This window comes from Anomaloglossus baeobatrachus, chromosome 2, assembly GCF_048569485.1.
Source record: "Anomaloglossus baeobatrachus isolate aAnoBae1 chromosome 2, aAnoBae1.hap1, whole genome shotgun sequence".
Taxonomy (NCBI): Eukaryota; Metazoa; Chordata; class Amphibia; order Anura; family Aromobatidae; genus Anomaloglossus; species Anomaloglossus baeobatrachus.
This window is the reverse complement of record NC_134354.1, coordinates 93860016-93887235: the sequence shown is the minus strand read 5'-3', so window position 1 is coordinate 93887235 and position 27220 is coordinate 93860016. Positions and strand designations below refer to the sequence as shown.

The window sequence follows — 27220 nt, the reverse complement described above, 5'->3', positions numbered from 1 at the left end:
ATGCGAGTGTCAGTCAGATGTAGAGGAGCACAGCTGCTGGGAGATCACAGGGAGGAATGATGTGGAATCTGATGTGTGTGTGTCTGGATGAGTATGCGTGAGTGTGATGTGATCTATGCGAGTGTCGGCCAGACGCAGGGGAGGCGTACAGCACACCTGCTGGTAGATAACAGGGAGATCTGGGAGTCATACAGACGCCCGGGGCTGGTAAGTATGACGATCCTGGGAAGGGGGGGGTCCTGCTTTTTGTGGGGGGTAAACTACCCCAAACCATGTCTCCTCGAGAATAAGACACCCCCTGAAAATAAGACCTAGTGCTTTTTCCAGGGCAAAAAAATATATAAAACAGTGTCTTATTTTCGGGGAAAAAGGGTATAATGTAACATGGTGGGGGCGATCTAGGGTGCCACGGCAGTGACAGACGGAAAACAGTCCATTTAATGCAAATATGAGACTTGGGGGTACTTTGCATGCTGTGACATCGCTAGCCGATGATAGCGATGCCGAGCGCGATAGTTCCCGCCCCCGTCGCATATGCGATATCTTGTGATAGCTGCCGTAGCGAACATTATTGCTACGGCAGCTTCACATGCACTTACCTGCCCTGCGACATCGCTCTGGCCGGTGATCCGCCTCCTTCCTAAGGGGGCGGGTCATGCGGCATCACAGCATGTCACACGGCAGGCAGCCAAAAGAAGCGGAGGGGCGGAGATGAGCGGGACGTAAACATCCCGCCCACCTCCTTCCTTCCGCATAGCCGGTGGAGGCAGGTAAGGAGATGTTCCTCGCTCCTGCGGCTTCACACACAGCGATGTGTGCTGCCGCAGGAATGAGGAACAACATCGTATCCCCTATTGGTGCGACATTATGAAAATGTCCAACGCTACACAGATCACCGATTTACGACGCTTTTGCAATCGTTTATCGGCACATCTAGGCTTTACACGTTGCAACGTCATTACCGGCGCCGGATGTGCGTCACTTTCGATTTGACCCCGACGATATCGCAGTAGCGATGTCGCAACGTGCAAAGTACCCCTTATTTGCAGCCAAAGAATTGCAAACCAACATACAATACAAAATAATAAACACTTGCCTGTCTGGACACTTATTAACATATATAACCCTGACTCACACTACCAGGGCACTTTCCGGGCTTGGATCTCCAGTCACTTTAGTTTGTTTCAACGTCCATGTGCAGCTCACAACAGAGCATGTTACGTTTCAGGCTGTCTCCCACTACTGAAGGATTTCCTCAGCCTTTTATGTGGCTGTGATTAGGCAAACTCCCTCAGCTGAGTTACCTCAGCAGCTAGACTGCTACAGCAATATCTCACCCAGGTTATATATGTAGACTAGGATGACAGACTATGGTTTTCCATTCCCCAGGATACAGTAAAAATAATCTGTTAAAGGGAATCCATCAGTAGCTTTTTCGTATAAAATCTGAGAACAGCATGATGTAGTGTTTTATCTCCTGCAGATCTACCACTGCTCTGAATTATGAGCTCTGTATAACCCACACCACTGATTGGCAGCTTTCTCTATACACTCTACGTTGTCTACAAGCTGCCAATCAGTGGAGGGGGAGGGGTCTACACAGATTAGTCCTCTAGTGATAATCACCTGGTTAGTAAGCACTGATTGTATTTAAACTATAGCAAGCTGTTGTGTAAGTGACAAATCCCTGGAATCAGGATCCCTGCTCCTACATTATGTTGCTTTAAGATTAAACCGCAAAAACCTGCTGATAGATTTATTTCAAAGGGATTTCTTTAATATGATGCATTTTAAAAATAGCACTTTATTGGGACATCATGTGAAAGATGTGGAATAAAAGGATTGACAGCTGTTTCGCATGTCACCACACTTCCGGCTCACCAGAAGAAGTGTGGTGACAGGCGAAACAACTGTCAACCCTTTTATTCCATATCCTGCACATGATGTGCAGAACCAGTGGTGAGTGGCGCATATTTTTCTGGGCCACATGCACGAAATTTAACATGTTTTTTAGATAAGCCGCACATATACTGGTCAATACATGAAAAATATCAGATTCCTTGTGTGCAATTTATTAGTCTCCCATATATTCTGTGTTGACTGTATAGCAGTGACGACAAATATTGTTTTTATTCAGAAATGTTTTTAATATGTAAGTCTGGGGGTGACAGATTCCATCATTTTGCATCTGTCAAAGCCTCTGTTTAAAGTATACTTTGAGGGCTTTTACGAATACGGTGTGAACAATTGGAAAGCTAGGTGCCGCTTAAAGCTCAAAGCTTTGAATATTGCACCCATCGACTTCCCTTTGGCTTTACCGTACTTCTGTTATTCCTCTGGTTGCCTCCTGTGCAAATTGCGGTCCTTCTGTAAAATGATTTCCTACAGCTCTCTTAAATGCCTCTTTTATTTCCAGGGGTATATTGGTTCCTGGTGGATTTGGATCAAGAGGAACTGAAGGAAAACTTCAAGCAATCACCTGGGCCAGAGAAAGAAAGATTCCCTTCCTAGGTACAGCTGAGCCATTTAGCTGACTCCAGAAATAGCAATGTGATACGGACTAGTGGAGTCAATGTGATGGGGCATGAGTGTGCCGCTGAGGTTCATGGCAATTAGTGCGTCTGCGAGATGAATTATACACTTCATAGAGAAGCAGATTTCTCATTAGAAGTCAGGGGATGAGCGGACAATTGGCTGACCTTGTGCAGAAGAGCGATTAAAATTAGTTTTGTTAGAAGAGATGAAGCAGTAGAGAGATTTACTTTTTTATAGTAGGTGAATATCAAAAAAGGAAGTTTGAGAAGAAAATATACAGTAACACAAACATGACTGTATATACAGTTAGGTCCAGAAATATTTGGACAGTAACACAAGTTTTGGCTTTTTAGGTGTTTACCAAAACATATTCAAAATACAGTTATATAATTAATATCAGCTTAAAGTGCTTTTTTTCCCAGATTTAATTTGAGGGTATTTACATCCTAATTGGAGTAAGGGTTTAGGAGATACAGCTCTTTAATATGTAGCTGCCTCGAGGGACCAAAGGTAATTGGACAATTATAGTGAAACCTCTTTACGGGGCTGCATAAGCTATTCTATCATTAATCCATCATCAATTAAGCAGTTAAAAGGTCTGGAGCTGATTCCAGGTGTGACATTTGCATACGGAAGCTGTTGCCGTGAACTTGCAACATACCGTTAAAGGAGCTCTCAATGAAAGATAAACAGACCTTTGGCCGAAAAAAAAAAGAAGTCCAGAGATAGCTGAACTGTTAAGATTTGTGAAATAAACAGTTTGGTGCATTCTGCAAAAAAAATGAGAGCACTGGGGAGCTTGGGAACGCAAGAAGGCCTGGACGTCCACAGAAGTCAACAGTGGTGGATGATTGCAGAATCCTTTACATGGTGAAAAAAAAACCTTTCACAACATCTACCCAAGTGAAGAACATTCTCCAGGAAGTAGATGTTTCAGTATCTAAGTCTACCATAAAGAAAAGACTTCATGAGAGCAAATACAGAGGGTTCACCACAAATGGCAAACCATTAATCAGTCTTAAAAATAAAAAGACCAAGTTAGACTTTGCCTGAAAACATCTAAAGAAGCCACCTCATTCTGAAAATGTGTTCTATGGACAGATGAAACTAAGATCTACCTGTACCAGAATGATTTGAAAGAAGGTTTTGAGAAGCCTTCAAATGGCTAATGATCCAAAGCACAGCATATCCTCTGTAACACATGGTGGAGGTAGTGTGATGGCCAGGCATGCATGGCTTCCAATGGCCATGGGTCACTAGTGCTTATTGATGATGTGACTGAAGACAGAAGCAGCCCGATGAATCCTGAAGTGTACAGGGCGAGACTTTCTGCTCAGATTCAACCAAATGCAGCAAGGATGTTTGTATGATGCTTCACAGTACAGAGGGACAATGGCTCAAAATATACTGCAAAAGCAACCCAGGAGATTTTTAATGCAAAGAAATATTCCAAAATAGCCGAGTCACTCACCAGTTCCCAACCCCATTGAGCTGGATTTCATATGATTGAGACAAAACTTAAGTCTTTAAAACCCCACAAGCAACAACTGAAGTCACTGCAGTAAAGACCAGCAAAGCATCACAGAGGACAAAACCCAGCGTTTGGTGATGTTCATGGCTTCCAGACTTCAGGCAGTCTTTGCATGCAGTAGATTATTTACAAAGTATTAAAAATGATCATTATATTTATGGTAAAGTACATTTGTCCAATTACTTTTGAGCCCCTGAAAAGTGGAGGATTTGTAGAGAAATGGTTGTAATTCCCAAACGTTTCACAGGATATTTTTGTACAATTTCTTTAATTAAACCTGAAATCTACACTTCAAATCATAGTTGTTTCATTTTAAGTCCAAAAAAGCGGCATGCAGAGCCGAAATCACAAAAATATACCGTATTTTTCGGATTAGAAGACGCACTTTCCTCCCAAAAATGTGGGAGGAAAATGAGGGGTGCATCTTAAAATCCAAATATAGCTTACCGGGGTTGGTAGAGAGGGGTCACAGGAGGCAGGGCAATGCTGTGTGCTGTCCTGCAGGCTCTGCTTTCTGCGGCGCTGATCTATGCGGTGGGCGGCGCTGCTCTGTGTGGCACTGCTCTGTGTGGCTCTGTGCGGCGGGCAGCCCTGCTCTGTGTGGCGGCCGGCCCTGCTCTATGCGGCAGGAGGCCCTGCTCTATGCGGCTCTGTGCGGCGGGCAGCGAGGCACGGGCCATTCTGAGGATGTCGGCAGTGCCACCTTCAAATAATGGCGCCCAGAGTCAGAGTCGGCGTATGCACAGATGGAGCGCTCAGGTCAAGCTCTCATCTGCGTATGCGCCGACTCTGGCCGCTATTCCTTTGAAGCCAGCACCGCCGACATCTTCAGAATGGCCAGTGCCTTACCGCCCACAGCGAGCACAAGCACAGAGTAGCACTGGCTGCCCCAGCACAGAGCAAAGTCGGCTGCCCCAGCACAGAGCAGCGCTGGCTGCCCCAGCACAGTGCCGCAACCCACAGTGAGTATCTGGGCACCCCCTCTGCCAGCAGCATCACCGAACTCCAGCACCGCCCTTGCCTCCTGTGACCCCACGCCACCACCGCTGTCGACCCACCTTCCCAGTAAGACACCACCGGATTATAAAATGGACCCATATTTTTTTTTACCTTTATCTCTAAATTTGGGTTGCATCTTATAATCCGATACGTCTTATAAAACAAAAAATATGGTAAATATTTCTGGACCTAACTGTATGTCATATGATATACAGTACTAAGATCAGCGCTGATATTTCTAGTGTCTGCTTTATTAATGTCTCTTCTGTCAATGCATCTTCCCTTTTTCTTCTGATAAAGTTTCATGGTGACCTCATAGATTTCGCTGATAAAATGTCTACATGAGGCCGGTGGATGATTATTTTGCTCATATTAGCTTTTAAAGTCAAAATGAGTCTGGAAAAAGATCAGAGACTGCATATTTGTATATTCAGATTAATCTAATGGCTCAACACTGGCTTAATAGTTACCTGCAGTTGCCACTAGTGGGCGCTCACTGTATACAGATATATACTTCTACTATAAAATTCATCACCAGCTCTATAAATCGACATGCGATTAGCTTCCTGTAGTAGTGACTGTAGACATCCAGACTTATATCATTTATAAAAGAAAACACAACCTTTATGCTGATGTATTTTTTTAATCATTCCGCAAAGGTAGACAGTAATTTTAATGGCGTTTTCCAGAAATAAAGAAAAGAAAAAAATAAAGGATTTTTAGATAGTGAGTTAGATAACATAACCCTTTCCCGACACACTGTGTACTGGTTCATCATATGCCAGCTCCCTGACTTTGTTGCGGGCTCAGAAACCGAGCCTGCATCTTTGCTGACAGATGATGGCTGTATTATTTGGCCATCATCTGCTTCTAACAGTCACCAGTGAAATAAAGCTTTGTCTGTGGTTGTTAACCTGTTACATGCTGCTGCCAATCTGTGACAGTGACATATAAAGCACGCGTCCCGTGGGGCACATTGTTCCAGCTGCACGTCAGCGCCACAGTAGCACGATTGCGGGTCACCGAGGGGTTGAGATTACAATCAAGCGTCTGCTGAAGACCCCCATTTTTGTCATGATGGTTCTCCTGTGAATGCCAGATTCATAGGAGACTATGCTTTTTGCTATAAACAGCAATTCTGTGGTATAGCAAAAGTAATTCGCTGATTGCAGGTTCAAGTCCCTAAGAAAACTAACAAATACAATAAAATGTAAGAAATAATTGTTTTAAAAAAATATGTAAAAAATAATAAAATTCCAAATCAAACTCCTTTTCCCCCATTAACACCTAAGAACCTCCCACCCACGTATTTGGTATTGCTATGATCATAACAGTCCGATCTATCAAAATATGATATGAATGAACCCTATCAGTAAATGGCATAATGAGAAAAAAAATGTTTTGCTTCAGCAACAGTTCAAAAAAATACTATAAGAGGCAATTAAAACATTGTATCTACCCAAAATATCAATATGCCCCAAGTAAAATGTCATCTCAGGGTGCAGAATACAAGGCCTCACACAGCCCCATGCGCTGGATTTCTATAAAGACAGCATAAGGGTGGCTTTACATGCTGCGATATCCGGCCCGATATCGCTAGCATACGACCCACCCCATCATTTGTGCGAAACGGGCATATCGCTGCCCGTCGCTCACAAAATCTGGCACCCCCGTCACACATACTTACCTGCATAGCGACGTCGCTGTAACCAGCGTACCGCCTCCTTTCTAAGGGGGCGGTCCGTTCGGCGTCACAGCGACGTCACTAAGCGGCCGTCCAATGAAAGCAAAGGGGCGGAGATGAGCAGGACGTAACATCCCGCCCATCTCCTTCCTTCCGCATTGTGGCCGGAGGCAGGTAGGGAGATGTTCCTAGTTCCTTTCGGCGTCACATGTAGCGATGTGCACTGCCGCAGGAACGAGGAACATCTTCGCCCCTGCAACAGCAGCGATAACTGGCAGCGGACCCCCATGTCAACGAGGAGCGATTTTGGACGTTTTTGCAACGATCCAAAATCGCTCCTAGGAGTCACACGTTACGACATCGCTACAGCGGCCGGATGTGCGTCACAAAATCCGTGACCCCAACGAGATCGCTGTAGCGAAATCGTAGCGTGTAAAGCCCGCTTTAGCTAATGTGAAGCTAACACTCTCAATCAATGAAGAGGGGGCAGAGATCGTCTGAGTACATGTAGAAGGGAAAGTGCACAATGTAGTGCAGCTCCACCCCGGTGCGCAGAACATCTTAGGCCTTATTCAGATATCTAGACTTTTATGTATGAGGGCTATCTGTGGGTCACATAAGATCAAAATCAGCCATGCACGTCAGGTCCATGAAAAAATCAGACCACATTTGGATGACATCCGAATGCTGTCCGATTTTCTTGGATTGTCAGACTGGATAAGGTGGAGAAACATTTTGTTTACTTTTTTCCCACAAGCAAGAAAAACTGATGACACTCGGACCATTCTCTGATCCAAAAAAATCACTACTTTTTTCTTATACATGGTAAAATCTGACACCTCAATGAGCCCTTATTAACATATTGCAATAATGGCCTATTTCTTCTAAAATATCTAACAAATTTTACAAGTAAAGGTAGGATTTTTCATAGGACCAGGTCCCGTAGATGGCGCTGAGCTTAGTTTGTGCAGTGATTAGGAGCTGACAGACCCCTGGTGGTTGATCTGCTTTACTTATTACTTTTGTAACTGTTACTTTGTGCTTTAGGTGTGTGTTTGGGGATGCAGTTGGCTGTAGTGGAATTTGCAAGAAACTGTTTGAACTGGAAAGGTAAGAATTTTTATTAGTTGATGGGGGAAATGCAGTGGATTTATGGCTGATTTCACACTTACGAAATTCACAGTACGAATATAGACAATGATATTTGGACCGGCCGCTGGTCTCTTGACCTGAACTCAACAGCCTCATAGGCAAATATAATACTGCTGAGTTCTGGTCAGGAGACCCTCAAGCGGTCCAGACATTGTGCTCTATATTCTGACTATGGATGACAATTGTGTTAAAATGGCCTAAGTCTAAAAACGTTACATTATCATTTTTATGAAGCATTCTTTTTAACAATCATTGTTATTCAGATGTCTTAAAAAAAGAGAAATGTTAGTAAAAGAAAGTATATTTTTATAGAAATCTAACAAAATTGTAACTGGAAAATTAGAAAAATATATAGAGCGAATTCAACTGCGGAGAACATGTTCATGTTAAAGGGAACCTGTCACCAGATTTTTCCCTATACAACTAAAACTACCACCTTCTGCAGCTCCTCGGCTGCATTCTATGAACGTGTGCCTTGTATCTGGCCCCCTTTTCAGACCACAAAAACAACTTTATAAATATTACCTTTTCGTATGTATATTTTTTAGTAGGGCCTAAAGGGCGGGCTCTCTTTCTCCTTCGTTTCCCCCTCCTGCCATTGTACGCCGTTCCCTGTGTTGATTTGAATTGATGATGACGGTCCCATCATCCTCCACCCTGTGCCGAAGTCTTGCGCATGCGCCGTTATCGTAGGCCACTATCGCGGGCCTGTGCACAAACTATCCCTCGCGCGCGCCTGGGATGTATTTGCTCAAGCACAAGATTATGGGCAGGTACTAGCATGACGCTGGTGAGGTCATGCACAGTGCCACCCATAATCTCATGCCTGAGCAAATACATCCCGCGCGCGCGAGGGATCGTTTGTGTACAGGCAGGCCTGCGATAGTGGCCTACGATAATGGCGCATGCGCGAAACTTCGGCACAGCGTGGAGGATGACGGGACCGTCGTCATCAATTCAAATCAACACAGGGGACGGTGTACAGCGGCAGGAGGGGGGAACGAAGGAGAAAGAGAGCCCGCCCTTTAGGTCCTGCTAAAAATTTACATACAAAAAGGTAATATTTATAAAGTTGTTTTTGCGGTCTGAAAAGGGGGCCAGATACAAGGAGCACATTAATTGAATGCAGCTGAGGAGCTGCAGAAGGTAGTAGTTTTAGTTGCATAGGGAAAAATCTGGTGACAGGTTCCCTTTAAAGGAGTCCTCCAGCTACATTACAAATTTACAGTTTTGATCTCAAAGTGGCAAATCAGGCTGTAGCCATGTTTTCCTTCTTGGACATTACTGTAAACATATATAGTGGTGGGTCCTGTACCAGAAGGAGCATCCATCTTTATAACTGCTCCTGTCCTCCTGTCATATCTAGACTACAGAATAAGTGATCAGTCTTTCTACAAAACAAAATTTAGATTAGTTAAATGTCAAATACAAAGGAAGAGAATGTCCATCACACGTCCTGGAGAAGCTTCACTATTTCTGTCTAATAAAACTCTACTCTGTAGTCATTAAAAGTGATGAGTGAAGTGTCACCATGTTAACACAGTGTTGAAATGAAATACAAGGCGCCATCTCTGCAGCGCTGCTGTGTACTGCCATGCTCAAAAGGTTCTAGTATTAGCATTACTTTCTGTTATGCAGATTGTACCTTCAAAGAGATAGATGGCTTGTATTTGTTAAAGCTGCAATGTTATTTTGTGTGTGTGTGTGTGTGTATATATATATATATATAATCTGAAGCACCCGGCATTGCCCGGGATAGTGACTAAAGGGGGCTTTACACGCTACGATATCGTTACTGTTTGTCGCCGGGGTCACATTGTTAGTGACGCACATCCGGCGTCATTAACAATATCGCAGCGTGTGATACTTACCAGCGACCTTAGGCGACCTCAAAAATGGTGAAAATCGTTCACCATGGAGAGGTCGTCCCAAATTCAAAAATCGGTAAGGGTTGTTTAGAGTTGTGATTCATCGCTCATGCGGCAGCACACATCGCTATGTGTGACACCGCATGAGCGAGGAACGTCTCCTTACCTGCCGCCGGCCCCAATGCGGAAGGAAGAGGTGGGCGGGATGTTTACATCACACTCAGCTCCGCCCCTCCGCTTTGATTGGCCTGCCGCTGTGTGACGTTGCGGTGACGTCGCTGTGATGCCGAACGTCCCTCCCCCTTGAAGGAGGGATTGTTCGCCAGCCACAGCGACGCAACCGACCAGGTAAGTACGTGTGACGCTGCCGTAGCGATAATGTTCACTTCAGCAGCGATCACAAACAATCACATGCACGACGGGGTTGGGTACTTACACGCTCGCTACCACTACAAATTGCTAGCGATATCGCTACCGTGTAAAGCCCCCCTTTAGTCTCTCTCCCACTGTCCCACTCTCTCTCTGTCTCTCCCAATCTCCCACTCTCCCTCTCACCACCAAAATCACATTGACTGACACATAAGCTGTCTTATACTAAGAATGTCCTTCGTTGCTTATAGCAACCAATCAGAGCTCCTATTAATGACCTGTAGCAAAATAGAAGCAGCGCTTTGGTTGTTATAGGTCACCTGACAAATCTCCAGGCTAACTGTCAAAACAGCCAATATATTACCTCACACATTCAAACACTAAGTAAGCGGGTTTTTTTGGTGAATAACTGTAAAGTGCGGGGTTAAAATTTCCCCTCAAAACATAGTCTATGATGTTCCCTGAGTCAAATGAGGTGGCTGTGCAACATTTTATGATTGTAAATGCGACAGTGCAGTTTCCTTTTGCGGACATACACACATACAGTGCTGGCCAAAAGTATTGGCACCCCTGCAATTCTGTCAGAGAATACTCAGTTTCTTCCTGTAAATAATTGCAATCACAAATTCTTTGGTATTATTATCTTCATTTATTTTGCTTGCAATGAAAAAACACAAAAGAGAATGAAACAAAAATCAAATCATTGATCATTTCACCCAAAACTCCAAAAATGGGCCAGACAAAAGTATTGGCACCCTTAGCCTAATTCTTGGTTGCACAACCTTCAGCCAAAATAACTGCGAACTTCCGGTAACCATCAATGAGTTTCTTACAATGCTCTCCTGGAATTTTAGACCATTATTCTTTGGCAAACTGCTCCAGGTCCCTGAGATTTGAAGGGTGCCTTCTCCAAGCTGCCATTTTGAGATCTCTCCACAGGTGTTCTATGGGATTCAGGTCTGGACTAATTGCTGGCCACTTTAGTAGTCTCCAGTGCTTTCTCTCAAACAATTTTTTAGTGCTTTTTGAAGTGTGTTTTGGGTCATTGTCCTGCTGGAAGACCCATGACCTCTGAGGGAGACCCAGCTTTCTCACACATTTCTCTACATTATGCTACAAAATTTGTTGGTAGTCTTCAAACTTTATAATGCCATGCACACGGTCAAACAGTCCAGTGCCAGAGGCATCAAAGCAACCCCAAAACATCAGGGAACCTCCGCCATGTTTGACTGTAGGGACCGTGTTCTTTTCTTTGAATGCCTCTTTTTTTTTTTCCTGTAAACTCTATGTTGTTGACTTTTTCCAAAAAGCTCTACTTTTGTCTCATCTGACCAGAGAACATTCTTCCAAAACCTTTTTTGGCTATCTCAGGTAAGTTTTGGCAAACTCCAGCCTGGCTTTTTTATGTCTCGGGGTAATAATAATAATTAATAATTTTATTCATTTATATAGCGCTATTAATTCCACAGCGCTTCACATACATTGGCGTAAGAAGTAGGGTCTTCCTTGGTATCCTACCATACAGTCCCTTTTCATTCAGACGCCGATGGATAGTACGGGTTGTACCCTTCGACTGCAGGGCAGCTTGAACTTGTTTGGATGTTAGTCGAGGTTCTTTATCCACCATCCGCACAATCTTCCGTTGAAATCTCTCGCCAATTTTTCTTTTCCTTCCACATCTAGGGAGGTTAGCCACAGTGCCAAGGGCTTTAAACTTCTTGATGACACTGCGCACCTTAAACACAGGAACTTTCAGGTCTTTGGAGATGGACTTGTAGCCTTGAGATTGCTCATGCTTCCTCACAATTTGGATTCTCAAGTCCTCAGACAGTTTTTTGGTCTTCTTTCTTTTCTCCATGCTCAATGTGGTACACACAAGGACACAGGACAGAGGTTGAGTCAACTTTAATCCATGCCAACTGGCTGCAAGTGTGATTTAGTTATTGCCAACACCTGTTAGGTGCCACAGGTAAGTTACAGGTGCTGTTAATTACACAAATTAGAGAAGCATCACATGATTTTTCAAACAGTGCCAATACTTTTGTCCACCCCTTTTTTTATGTTTGGTGTGGAATTATATCCAATTTGGCTTTATGACAATTTTTTTTTTTTCATTGAAGACAAATTAAATGAAGATAATAATACCAAAGAATTTGTGATTGCAATCATTTTCAAGAAGAAACTGAGTATTATCTGAAAGAGTTGCAGGGGTGCCAATACTTTTGGCCAGCACTGTACATACATACACTCAGCTTTATACAGTGTGTCCACCCATATCCTGTCCACTGCCATTAACTTGAGAACAGCGGCAGCTATAGGTATAGAAGTGGTGTCTAGGTATAGTAAAGTAGCCATGCGCTACGCAACGAAACCACCTATAGCGTCACCTGGTGGAAAACAACGGAGTTAGCATTTTTATCTCGAAAACGGAACAAGATAGAGAAAAAAAGTGAATTACAAAGTTGCAGGGCATCCTCAATTCAATACGAATTGACACCTTGCATACAGAAATGCTATGATGTGAAACCCATGACCCCCCAAAATATTGAATGCTGGTCACGCATATGGCGCTCATTTAACTTTGATGCTCAAAGTGGCCACCGTCAGCTGCAATGCACATCTGGACTCTGGACAGCATACTGTATCTTGCTGCACGTTGTGCAATATGGTAGGTGACACGTTTGCACAAATCATCTAATCATAGCATTTCTGGACAGGATATGGGTGGACACACTGTATATATACACTGCTCAAAAAAATTAAGGGAACACAAACAACAAAATGGTATTTTAGTGTTCCCTTTATTTTTTTGAGCAGTGTATATATATATATATTATTATTTATAATATAAATATATATACAGTGGGTACGGAAAGTATTCAGACCTCTTTAAATTTTTCACTTTTAGTTTCATTGCAGCCATTTGTTAAATTGAAAAAAGTTCATTTTTTGCCCATTAATGTACACTCCGCACCCCATCTTGACAGAAAAAACAGAAATGTAGAAAGTTTTGCAAGTTTATTAAACACGAAAAACTGAAATATCACATGGTCATAAGTATTCAGACCAATTGCTCAGTATTGAGTAGAAGCACCTTTTTGAGCTAGTACAGCCATGAGTCTTCTTGGGAATGATGCAACACGTTTTTCACACCTGGATTTGGGGGTCCTCTGCCATTCTTCTTTGCAGATCCTGTCCAGTTCCATCAGGTTGGATGGTGAACGTTGGTGAACAGCCATTTTCAGGTCTCTCAAGAGATGCTCAATTGGGTTTAGGTCAGGGCTCTGGCTGGGCCGGTCAAGAATGGTCACAGAGTTGTTCTGAAACCACTCCTTTGTTATTTTAGCCGTGTGCTCAGGGTCATTGTCTTGTTGGAAGGTGAACCTTTGGCCAAGTCTGAGGTCCAGAGCACTCTGGAAGAGGTTTTCTTCCAGGATATCTCTGTACTTGGCTGCATTCATCTTTCCTTCAATTGCAACCAGTCGTCCTGTCCCTGCAACTGAAAAACACCCCCATAGCATGATGCTGCCACCACCATGTTTCACTATTGGGATTGCATTAGGCAGGTGATGAGCAGTGCCTTGTTTTCTCCACACATACCACTTAGAATTATTACCAAAAAGTTCTATCTTCATCTCATCAGACCTGAGAATCTTATTTCTCATAGTGTGGGAGTCTTTCATGTGTTTTTTTTGCAAACTCTATGCAGCTTTCATATGTCTTGCGAGGAAAGGCTTCCGTCGGACCACTCTGCCATAAAAGCCCGACTGGTGGAGGGCTGCAGTGATAGTTGAGTTTGTGGAACTTTCTCCCATCTCCCTCCTGCATCTCTGAAGCTCAGCTAATAATCTTGGTGTTCTTATTTACCTCTCTCACCAAGGCTCTTCTCCCACTATTGCTCAGTTTGGCTGGATGGTCAGGTCTAGGAAGAGTTCTTGTGGTCTCAAACTTCTTCCATTTAAGGTTTATGGAAGCCACTGTGCTCTTAGGAACCTTGAGTACTGCAGAAATTCTTTTGTAACCTTGGCCAGATCTGTGCCTTCCCACAATTTTGTCTCTGAGCTCCTTGGGCAGTTTCTTTGACCTCATGATTCTCATTTGGTCTGACATGCACTGTGAGCTGTGAGGTCTTTATATGGACAGGTGTGCGCCTTTCCAAATCAAGTCCTATCAGTTTAATTAAAAACAGCTGGACTCCAATGAAGGAGTAGAACCATCTCAAGGAGGATCACAAGGAAATGGGCAGCATATGACTTAAATATGAGTGTCTGCGCAAAGGGTCTGAATACTTATGACCATGTGATATTTGTTTCGTTTTTTCCTGTCAAGATGTGGTGCAGAGTGTGCATTAATGAGAAAAAAATGAACTTTTTTGAATTTGCCAAGTGGCTGCAATGAAACAAAGAGTGAAAAATTTAAAGGGGTCAGGGTCAGCATACTTTCCGTACCCACGGTGTGTGTGTGTGTATATTTTATTTATATATATATATATATATATATATATATATATATATATATATATATATATATATACAGTGCCTACAAGTAGTATTCATCCCCCTGCAGATTTAGCAGGTTTACACATTCGGAATTAACTTGGCATTGTGACATTTGGACTGTAGATCGGCCTGGAAGTGTGAAATGCACTGCAGCAAAAGATAATTTATTATTCAACTCCTCAAACCACCAGAATTCTGTTTGGTTCCCCTAAAGTATTAAGAAGTATTTCAGGCACAAAGAACAATGAGCTTCACATGTTTGGATTAATTATCTCTTTTTCCAGCCTTTTCTGACTAATTAAGACCCTCCCCAAACTTGTGAACAGCACTCATACTTGGTCAACATGGGAAAGACAAAGGAGCATTCCAAGGCCATCAGAGACAAGATCGTGGAGGGTCACAAGGCTGGCAAGGGGTACAAAACACTTTCCAAGGAGTTGGGCCTACCTGTCTCCACTGTTGGGAGCATCATCCGGAAGTGGAAGGCTTATGGAACTACTGTTAGCCTTCCACGGCCTGGACAGCCTTTGAAAGTTTCCACCCGTGCCGAGGCCAGGCTTGTCCGAAGAGTCAAGGCTAACCCAAGGACAACAAGGAAGGAGCTCCGGGAAGATCTCATGGCAGTGGGGACATTGGTTTCAGTCAATACCATAAGTAACATACTCCACCGCAATGGTCTCCGTTCCAGACGAGCCCGTAAGGTACCTTTACTTTCAAAGCGTCATGTCAAGGCTTGTCTACAGTTTGCTCATGATCACTTGGAGGACTCTGAGACAGACTGGTTCAAGGTACTCTGGTCTGATGAGACCAAGATCGAGATCTTTGGTGCCAACCACACACGTGACGTTTGGAGACTGGATGGCACTGCATACGACCCCAAGAATACCATCCCTACAGTCAAGCATGGTGGTGGCAGCATCATGCTGTGGGGCTGTTTCTCAGCCAAGGGGCCTGGCCATGTGGTCCGCATCCATGTGAAGATGGATAGCACGGCCTACCTGGAGATTTTGGCCAAGAACCTCCGCTCCTCCATCAAGGATCTTAAGATGGGTCGTCATTTCATCTTCCAACAAGACAACGACCCAAAGCACACAGCCAAGAAAACCAAGGCCTGGTTCAAGAGGGAAAAAATCAAGGTGTTGCAGTGGCCTAGTCAGTCTCCTGACCTTAACCCAATTGAAAACTTGTGGAAGGAGCTCAAGATTAAAGTCCACATGAGACACCCAAAGAACCTAGATAACTTGGAGAAGATCTGCATGGAGGAGTGGGCCAAGATAACTCCAGAGACCTGTGCCGGCCTGATCAGGTCTTATAAAAGACGATTATTAGCTGTAATTGCAAACAAGGGTTATTCCACAAAATATTAAACCTAGGAGTTGAATAATAATTGACCCACACTTTTATGTTTAAAATTTATTAAAATTTAACTGAGCAACATAACTTGTTGGTTTGTAAGATTTATGCATCTGTTAATAAATCCTGTTCTTGTTTGAAGTTTGCAGGCTCTAACTTATTTGCATCTTATCAAACCTGCTAAATCTGCAGGGGGTTGAAGACTTTTTGTAGGCACTGTATATATATATGGTGACTACACCCCTCACATTTTTTTAAATATTTTATTATATCTTTTCATGGGACAACACTGAAGATATGACACTTTGTTACAATGTAAAGTAGCCAGCTTGCTAACAAAAGTGAGTACACCTCTAAATGAAAATGGTCACATTGTGACCAAAGTGAATATTTTGTGTGGTCACCATTATTTTCAAGCACTGCCCTAACTCTGTTGAGCATGGAGTTCACTAGAGCTTCACAGGAGCCACTGGATCCTCTTCCATCCTCCATGGCGACATCACGGAGCTGGTGGATGTTAGAGACCTTGTGCTCCTCCACCCTCTGTTTGTGGATGCCCCACAGATGCTCAATAGGGTTTAGGTCTGGAGACCTGCTTGGCCAGTCCAGCACCTTTACCCCCAGTTTCTTTGTATTTGGTGTCTCTATTATGTTTCCGAAAGGAGCGGATCATGCTCTGCTTCAGCATATCACAGTACATGTTGGCATTCATGGTTCCCTCAATGAACTGTAGCTCCCCACAGCTGGCAGCATTCACGCAGCCCCAAACCATGATATTCCCACCACCATGCCTCACTGTAGGCAAGACACTTGTCTTTGTACTCCTCACCTGGTTGCCGCCACACACACTTGACACCATCTGAAACAAATATGTTTATCTTGGTCTCATCAGTCCACAGGACATGGTTCCAATATTCCATCTCCTTAGTCTGCTTGTCTTCAGCAAACTGTTTGAAGTCTTTCTTGTGCATCATCTTTAGAAGTGGCTTCCTCTTGGGATAACAGCCATGCAGACCAATGTGATGAAGTGTGCAGTGTATGGTTTGAGCACTGACAGGCTGACCCCCCCCCACCCCTGTAACCTCACCAGCATTGACAGCAACACTTGTACCTCTATTTTGAAAAGACAACCTCTAGCTATAACACTGAGCTTGTCGACCATGGCAAGGCTTGTTCTGAGTGGAACCTCTCTTGTTAAACCGCTGTATGGTCTTGGCCACCGTGCTGCAGCTCATTGTCAGGGTGCTTTCAATCTTCTTATAGCCTAGGCCATCTTTATGTAGAGCAACAATTCTTTTTTTCAGATCCTAAGCAAATTCTTTACTATGAGGAGCCATGTTGAACTTCCAGTGACCAGTATGAGAGAGTGTGTGAGTGATAACACTAAATGTAACACACCTGTTCCCCATTCACACCTGAGACTTTCTAACACTAATGAGTCACATGACACCGGGGACGGAAAATGGCTAACTGGGCTCAATTTGGGAGTTATGGGTGTACTCACTTTTGTTGCCAGCAGTTTAGACATTAATGTCGTATGTTGAGTTATTTAGAGGGCACCAAATTTACACTGTTATACAAGCTATGACTATTTTACATTGAATCAAAGTGTCAGATCTTCAGTGCTGTCCCATGAAAACAATTAGATTTTTACTTCAAATCTGCAACAAGTTTTCTTGCAGGTACACTAAGTTTTATGTGTAGATTTTCCCCATAGACTTACAGAAAAACACATACAAATGCACATAATCCGTACATAAGTTAATCAATAAAATTTTGTCAGCCAAATTCCAGGAAGTATCAAAAATAAAGCAGCTTTCTTTAAAACATGACAAACCAAAAAGAGACAAAAACGCAACATCAAAAATGCAATAAAAATGCATGGCAACAAACTCAATATTGCAATGAAACAACCCAAGTAACCTTATTTGCATAATGGGTGCAGAAATTCTGCAATATGCAATATCAAAAGCTCATTTTGGGAACATAGCCTTAAAGTGTAACCATCTTTTATTTTTTTACTTCATAAATCACATATACATGTGTACATATACATGTATATACATGTACACATGAAAATAAGCAGCTTTGTAATATACAGCAGTGGGAGGAGCTAGAGACAGAGGGAGGAGTTAGAGGCAGAGGGAGGATCTAGTGGCAGAGGGAGGATCTAGAGACAGAGGGAGCGGTAGAGACAGAGGGAGGACCTAGAAGCAGAGGTATGAGCTAGAGGAAGAGGGAGGAGCTAGAGGAAGAGGGAAGAGCTAGAGGCAGTGGGAGGAGCTAGAGGCAGTGGGAAGATCTAGAGGCAGAGGAAGTCCTAGAGGCAGAGGGAGGAGATAGAGGCAGAGGAAGTCCTAGAGGCAGAGGGAGGAGATAGAGGCAGAGGAAGTGCTAGAGACAGTGGGAGGAGCTAGAAACAGGGAGGAGTTAGAGGAAGAGGGAGGATCTAGTGGCAGAGGGAGGATCTAGAGACAGAGGAAGCGGTAGAGACAGAGGTATGAGCTAGAGGCAGAGGTATGAGCTAGAGGCAGAGGGAGGAGCTAGAGGCAGTGGGAGGAGCTAGAGGCAGTGGGAAAGAGCTAGAGGCAGAGGAAGTGCTAGAGGCAGTGGGAGGAGCTAGAGATGGAACGCAAGAGGCAGAGGGAGGATCTAGTGGCAGAGGGAGCGCTAGAGACAGAGGGAGGAGCTGGAGGCAGAGGAGAGCAGTAGAGGCAGAGGGAGGAGCGATAGGCAGAGGATGGCGCTAGAGGTAGAGGGAGGAGCGATAGGCAGAGGAAGGCGCTAGAGGTAGAGGGAGGAGCGATAAGCAGAGGAAGGTGCTAGAGGTAGAGGGAAGAGCGATAGGCAGAGGAAGGCACTAGAGGTAGAGGGAGGAGCGATAAGCAGAGGAAGGCGCTAGAGGCAGAGGAAGGAGTTAGAAATAGAGGGAGGAGCTACAGGCAGAAGGAGGGGCTAGATTCAGAGCTCCACCCCTTCTCTCATTGTCATAGAATTTCATCAGCACCAACTGCCATCTCTTATCAGTAATGGGAAAGTTGTTACTGAATACAGATTTTACCTCAGAACTGGGAATTTTGATAAAGACTGATCAATTCTGGCAGAGAAAGGAGGAATAGTTATATTACAAAGTTGCTTATTTTCATGTGCACTATTGATTTATGAAATAAAAATTAAAACGATGGTTATGCTTTAAGTTCCTGCTTGATCTCTTATTGAACTCGTACACTAATTTGTGCATTCGCTATTGCAAGAGTTCAGTGCTTCGGCCTGCTGAGTAACACGTTTCATGTAAAAAAATTATTAAATCAGTGGAGTTTTCCAGACCCCCACCGATCTGCAGGTCATGAATGTTAGGGAAAAGATATATGTACCGCCCCGCAGCCTCGGCTGAGGCCGCCAAGCCGCTCGGATCCGGGCTCGCGTGTCGGTGGCTCGAGCGCCTCCGGACCCGGGGGTCACGTCGCTCTGGAAGGATGTAGTGGCGATGCACGCAGGGGTTTGGGGTGGTTGTTTGGTAAAGTTCGTGACGCCACCCATGGGTTGTGGTGATCGTAAGATGGACACCACCACTGCCATTGACTAGGCCTCCCGGTGACGGTGTTATGCAGCTTGGTGTTCACCCCTCTTAGGGCAGGGGCGATGGTCCCGGGGGCCCGTACGGGGAGGTGTGCAGGCCGGGGTGCAGGGCGCAGGGTCGCGGTGCAGCGCAGTTCGGTGCCTGACGGCACTGGTGTACTCACTCTGACACAGGAAAAACGGAGTCTTTGATAAACCAAACTGCAGGATGGACAGGGCCTTGTTCTCCCTGGATGGGTTGGTGATGGCTGTCGTTTCCCTGCACCTGTGTTATGTTGTGAATGACTCCGGTGCCTGGGCACTGGTACTCCGCTCCCCGGCGTGTAAGGGGCCGTAGGAGCCCGTTTGCCCGCAGGCGCTGGCCCTTTGGATCTCTTGCCTGTGGCGGTGGCACTTATCCGGGATGGTTGGGCTGTTGCCGTCAGTCAGGACTTGGGTGGGAATGAACCCCTGAGGTCCAGACCACAATCAGTAAATTCGACTATCAGGGCGGCTTCTAGCCTAGTCGGGGTCTGAGTACCCTGCCTGGTTCTTGGCTCCAATCGGCTCCCCGGTTCGGTACTGGCGGGCCACCGCCTGAACCCGGTCCTACGGTTCCACCGACTGTACGCCAACTCCTGCAGACGGCCACCACCGTCTGCTGACCTTGCTGGAGGTGCCTGGGCTCTGACCCAGACACCTAGTCAGTCCGTGGCAGGCCTGATCCCAGGTCTGCCCGTGCGTGTCTCTCCTCTCCACTCCACTCAACCCCACTGTCAACTGTCAACTGAACTGAACTGTCTTTGTTGTCACGCCTCCAGGCCTGTGAACTTCTCGGTGGGCGGGGCCAACCGCCTGGCTCCGCCCCACCTGGTGTGAACATCAGACCCTGGAGGGTGGCAACAAGGGTTTCTGTTTGACTGTTGTCACCTGTCCGGGGAAGGGGTGTGTGCGGTGTCATGTCTGTGACTACCTGGGTAGTCCAGGGCGTCACATTTACAACAAAAAAAATATAGGTACTCTGTAAGTAAACATTCAGCCTTCAAGGGAACGTGTCACTGCAGTTTTTTTTGTGGGCCTCATGTTAATGGGGTTGTCCAGGCTTCGGATGAAAGTCTACAGTCACTCTATGGAACTAAAGACTTCGGAATCCTGACAGTGTGCAGTGTGCATACCACCAGGATTGTCCGGTATTTTCGTGAGAGTGGGCAGTCACTTCTATTGAGATATTGAAAGAGAAAGAACATGTCTTGTTGGCATGAGACTGCAATTATGCAAATCGCATGCTTACATTCACATGACCCACCTGTCCTCATCAGCAACACCCGAGAATTCTGACAGCATGCACATGGCACACTGTTATGATTCAGAAGTCTACAGTAACGATATCATCCCAAGTTATCACAACCAGTTTAAAGAATAAGAGGAGGTAACCAGATCTACATATAGTTTAGTGGGAAAAGATTCAGTATAGCATTATTTATTTTGATTTCTCCTCATTCTGTGCTTAGGAGTCCAGTGGGCGGTACTTTATTGATATCAGAAACAGGGAAGGTTGACCCTCCCATATTTGTGCTTAGGAGCTTATTGCATACCATTTATTTTTTCAACCTCCTCACCACAAAAAATATCCAAAAACAAGAAGCAAATTCCCTTCAGCAAACTAAATAGTGTTCTACTCATTATGTAGTTCTCATTGATTCTTATAATGCAGCAGCATGTATGGTCATCTGCTAGGCTCGGGCCTTTGTATTGCTCCCAATAGACTAACATTTATCATCTGTGGGCATAAGATGAAAGGTATTTATAGGGAATTCCTTCTTCATACATAAAGCAAATACTGTAATTAACATTTTGGTGTATAGTTACTGTACACTGTACATTTCTCTGAATTTAATATTATTTTTTTCTCTTGCACAGATTCAAACTCTACAGAATTTGACCCAAATACAAAGAATCCGGTGGTGAGTGATAATCCAATTACGTATTTTTTGTTTTATAAGATGCACCGGATTATAAGACGCACCCCAAATTTAGAGATAAAAAATGGTAAAAAAAAATATGGGTTTGTCTTATACTCCGGTGATGTCTTACCGGAGGGGGGCGGCAGAAGTGGTGGAGCGGGGTCACAGGAGGCTGAGGCTGTTCTGACAGCGGCAGCCGGTCAATGGTGGCAGTGGGTCAGTGGTGGCAGTGGCGGCGGGTCAATGGTTGCAGCGATGGTGGCGAGTCAGTGGTGGTAGTGGCGGGTCAGTGGTGGCAGCGGCGGGTCGGTGGCAGGTCAGTGGTGGCAGCAGTGGATGTGCTGCGAGTGTCCTAGTCTGTCCACGGTCTGGGCTTCAAAGAAATGGCGCCCGGAGCGGCGCTTGCGCAGATGGAGTTCTCATCCGAAATCTCTATCTGTGCATGAGCAGACTACCGGCGCCATCATTTGAGGCTGGCACCGCGGACAGACTAGGACACCTGCCGCACATGCACTGCAGTCCGAACAGCCACCCGGCCGCCCACCCGCCCGGCCGCACAGAGTTACAGCCAGCACCCCACCCGCCCACCCGCACAGAGAGGCAGCCGGCCGCCGGCACCAACAGGCATCCGGTCACCCGCACGCACAGACAGGCACCCAGCTGCCCACACACTCCCGGCCGCCCGCACACGGAGCCACACAGACAGCCCCCCGCCAATTCACCTCCCGGTAAGCTATATTCGGATTTTAAGACGCACCCCTCATTTTCCTCCCAAATTTTTGGGAGAAAACTGCATCTTATAATCCAAAAAAACAGTATATTTCTTTTGCGAGTCTAAATATTTTAGAAATAAGATTGATATAAGGGATCTAATTTTCATGGCCTGTTCTAAGGAGTTAATGCTCGGAGGAGAACCCCCTCAGATCAGTAGAACCAAGAGACTGCTGCTGAATTTAGTGTGATGTCCATGTGTGTGCAGCTTCATGGAGAGCAAAACCATAGTGTAAACTCCACCATGTCAGGTACTGTACTGACGGGGGACTCCTTTCTGAAGATCGCAGGATCTCTAGTGCCAAAAACTGCTCACTAATTGATTCACTTATAGTAAAATAGTAAATGGTATTAAATTCCTGCAAAGATCGTAAAAATCGCTGAAAATTTAACCTAATCTCAGGGACATGATTGATACAGTGCAACAGTCATGGCCATAGTAAGATATATGCTAGCAAAATGAACAGATCTATAGTAACTAGAGATGAGTGGACCTGTGGAAGTTCGGTTCGGCGGGCTTAGATTCGGACTTGACCTGAACCCCAGTGGAAGGCACTGATTGGGCAGTTCGGGTCTCCGCCCACATACAGCCAGCCATAATTGGATCACTTCCGGGTGCGGGTGAACAGGTTTTTTCCATTTTTTTTTTTTTTGTTTGTTGTACACTTCATCTAATCACGCTGTTGTGATCCCCAGTACGAGCCAATCAAACACTGAAAGGGCTCACTCTGGGGTGAGCTCCGAGCGTACCCGAGCACAGTGATCCTCACGTGAATGGTTTCCGTACGTAATGCACCTGAACTATGTTTTTTTGTAAAGTCTGTGTCAGGCTACCACCAGGGGGACCTGGAGCCCTGTAGGAAAAGACACTACACAGAGCTGAATCAGCATGGAGGTGGACACAGTGTGTGCTGGAGCACTGCCCTGCAGAGTCAGCCAGAATACAGAGGCCACGGGGCGTGCGGGGGATGGTCAGGCAGGCCAGGTCATACACAGTACGGTGAGAAAGAAGACTGGAGGAACGAGCAAAAGCGGGGTCGAGGTCAGGCCGAGGTCAGTACCAGAGGAAGCAACTGAGTGGGGAGGTAGGAGAAGGGGAAACGACTAGGGCTATTGTGGGAAGAAACGAGGTGGGACGGAACACAGATTGAGCACAGGTGAAGGACGGATCAGAAACACTTTCAGGGACCAGCAATCACAGGCAAAGCAATAGCCGGCGCTGGTTCACCAGAGATGACAGAATTTAAAGGGGGTGGTTCACTCATATTTTTTTTTGTCTAGTTCGATATTATATTGAGAAGCAATGTTTCTCTCAAATACCTTGTGTTGGCCATAGTGCCTGTGAGAGGTGCTATTGCAGACCGCTGTTCCCCGCTCCAGTGACGTCACGTCAAGTGCCGCACATGTCACATCCCTGCGGCCGGCTGCAGTCTTCCTGACTCATTGAGCTGTGGGTGGTGTTTCACCTCTCGCCACAGCCCATCTGCTCCCTCCTCCCTCCTCCCTCACGGCAGAACACTGCAAGCAGGAGACACACTGAGCTGGAACAAGCGGTGAAATGACTCGCCCACCCCAGGGCTATGGGACACCCGGTGCCGGGCCGGACTAGTCCGGGGGACGTCAGTGGTGGCGGGGCCCGACTCCGTGGCCCTGGTGGGTGTCAGTTGTAATAGGGCTGGTGACTTGGGAGCAATTAAAGTATATGTTTCGTGACGCCACCTGTGGTCTGCGGCTATTAAGCCGCCGCTGCTGTGTGAGGCCTCCGGGGTGATGTTATGGCAGCAATGGTGGTACTGCTCCCCACAGGTGGAGCGGAACCCCGGGAACACTGTTAGTGCTTGTGAAAGTCTATGGTGTTGTGTGGCTAACACGGTGCAGGGCCGACAGGCAATGAAAGAACCAGGCACAAACAACAGTCTCTTTACCTTTTCCTCTTTTACTTTAGGAACAGTCCAGTCCTGGGAGACCGTCACAGGTGGTGATGGGGATCCGGTCGGCCTGGAAGTACTTGGGGTGATCATTCTGGCCAGCTGAGTATGAGGCCTACTCCTGTGCTTTTTCTTTGTTATGATAGGACCCTGCTTCTCTGAATCCAGCAATGGCCCTCTTTGCTGCTGGGACCGATGGTACGTCCCTTTGCCTCTGTAGTAGGCTGCGCAGGCCCTCTCTGGTGCTTCTCTGCTGGAGTCCACACCGGGCCCTGATGCTGCAGCTGTACCTGCGGGCTGTTTATGGGCCAGGTGCTTGCAGCTCTCCTGCCCTTCGGATTCGGCTACCAGGGAGTATTTTAAGCCCTGGTGGCCACAGACTCCGATGTCCGAGTCTCTTCGCTGCCTCTCTGCTACTCCTGCTTCCCTGGGCCAAGCTGCTCTAGCTCTAGGCCCCAGATCCACAGGACAGCACACTCTGTGTCTGCTCACTATCACTTCTCCCTACAGACTGAACTCTACTTCCTCCCTCAGGTCAGACTTGAGGAAGGCTCCCTGGAATTCCAGGTTCAGAGCTCCCCCTGCTGGCCGGAGGGAGAACTGCGGTGGATGTTAAACTTGCTGGCCAATGGACCTCCCCATTACCTCCAGGCTCAGCATTAACCCTTTGGAAGGGCAATGCTGTTGTGGCGACCAGGTCCTGGGGCGCCACAGAAACACCGCCCACAACTCAGTGAGTCAGGAAGACTGCAGCCGGACGCAGGGATGTGATGTGTGTAGCACTTGACGTGACGTCACCGGAGCGGGGAACAGTGGTCTGCAATAGCACCTCTCATAGGCACTATTGCCAACACAAGGTATTTGAGAGAAACATTGTTTCTCAATATAAGATCGAACTGGACAATAAAAAATATGGGTGAAGTACCCTTTTAAAGCATCCAAGCTCCGGAAGTGAGTCCCGAGAGAAGGCTCTACCCCATAGCCATGTGGTCGGGGAGGTGGAACCATGACAGTCTGTATTTAGTACAAACACCGAACCTCGGGTTTGCTCATCTCTAATAGTGACCAAAATGTAAAAGGATCCTACCACTAGCATTGACCACTTGGTTTTAATTGATCAACAATTGTTGAAATATTTAAAAAACATGACAAATAAAAATGTGGGATAAGCAAGTTTGCATAGTTCGCAAATTGTAGACTCTAAACTCTGTAGTCGGTGCATGCATCCTCTTTGGTGGATCTCACCATGTCAGTCACCGCTCATGCCTGCGCTCCTTTATTCCCAGCCATAAAATCTCACGGTAGCTTGTGAGATCTAATGTTTTCAGCCTATGTGGTGGACTTTAGAGCTGAGATTCTGCAAATTGGATAATTTAATGAATTGTATTTAGAGCTCTAACACAATTAATTAAAATAGTTGTCTTTTCCTGGTGATTAGTAAGACTCTTTTGACATTATATTAGAGGCAAAAGGGCAGTTGTAACGGGAGCACTGTCTGTGGTCACTCGGCACCTCTAACGAGGGCCACCACATAGAGGCTTGGCACAAGCTACTCCGTATTCCAGATCCCAGGTTCTTCACCCCTATACAGGGATATGGACTTAACAGGGACCCCAAGGCCAGGGCCACGGATATAGCTGTTGTTCGGTGGTACGAGCAGGCAAGAAGAATTGTCCTGTAGCAAAGTCAGAACCAGAAGATTAATATGGGAACAAAATCACAAGGCAGAAGATTAGTCAAAAAACAAGCTGTGGTCAAAATCAGGAATCTCTTCAGGGAGCCAGAAGCAAGATACTATACCTGGCAATGGGCAGCGGGATTTCAGGTTCTTGAATGGCCTGCAGCCCCACCCAAACCAAACATCAGTTAACTCTATATCTCCCTGTATGCATGGGACTACATGGCCTAGAGGGTACAAAGCTACAATTGTCTCCCTACATCAACCGCGCCACCCGGCGACAAATGCAAGAAGGGCAGGCACTGATCCTGATATCACAACAGTAAAGCGACCAGGGATTTCAATGCAAAGCCACCATGCTGTATAAGTTAAAGGGAATCTATTAGCAGGATCTCATGAACCCAAACTATTTATATGTACATGTAGTTCTTTTAGAGTCTAGTCCAGCATTAACTTTACATGACCAGTCCGTTCCTTTGTTACTGAAAAATCAGTATTTGAATTAATATGTAAATGGCTATGGTAGATCTGAGGCCTCTGTCACTCCGTCTCTATTCCGAGAGAGAGAGAGAGAGAGAGAGAGAGAGAGAGAGAGAGAGAGAGTCCATTGAAAATGCATTGACATGAAAACGGATTTGCACAGGATCCGTACTTCCGTTAAAAAAACGTTTTCAACGGATGTTAAAAAGACGTAGTGTGAAACCAGCCTTATTTTCATATAAATTGAAACTCTGATTTGTCATTAGCAGATGAACAGACCGGCCATGTTAAGGTATTGCTGGACTTGTCTCGTAAAAGTATAAATTGTCGTTTCAGTCTGTATCCATACAAATGACGTACTTTGAGTAAGATTTAGTCCGGGTCATTAGAGGCCGCAATAACCAGCATGTTTTATTTAGTCTTAAGAATTGATGTTTCATGTGTATTAGTATACATACAAGGCATTCTCAGCTGTTGTTTACAATGTTTGTATGCCAGTTATTTTTTGGCCAGAACACAGCCAGAATTTCTTTCCAAATTCTACGACAGCTTAGCCCAAATATAGTTTTCAGCACACGCTTGTTGAAGTCTGTGGGATGTTTCCTCGCACATACTGAGCAGATTATCGCTGATGCAGACTTTGAACACATCGGCTAAACTAAGAAATCTCCAGTTAGAGATGTAAATATGGAAATAATATGGAAATAGGAGGCTTACTATATTGCTGTGGATGAGCTTTAGCTATTATTATATTAATTGTATACATTTTAGTGGGTTGTGCATATTCTTATGCCTTTAAAAAGTCTTGGCTTGAGTAAGTCATAGGTTGGGAAATTCATTGATATTGTGAC

General features: G+C 45.4%; 1 protein-coding gene across 5 annotated transcripts in view; it reads left to right on the top strand.

The window, feature by feature from the left end:
- The window catches only part of CTPS2 (CTP synthase 2), a 275422-nt gene that overhangs the window by 147092 nt on the left and 101110 nt on the right, over window positions 1-27220 (top strand). For all 5 annotated transcript variants that reach the window (XM_075335173.1, XM_075335172.1, XM_075335174.1 and 2 more), the window contains 3 exons: window positions 2417-2511; window positions 7797-7859; window positions 21469-21512. In XM_075335173.1, coding sequence (XP_075191288.1) covers window positions 2417-2511; window positions 7797-7859; window positions 21469-21512 — 202 coding nt within the window. The remainder of the gene's footprint in view (window positions 1-2416; window positions 2512-7796; window positions 7860-21468; window positions 21513-27220) is intronic.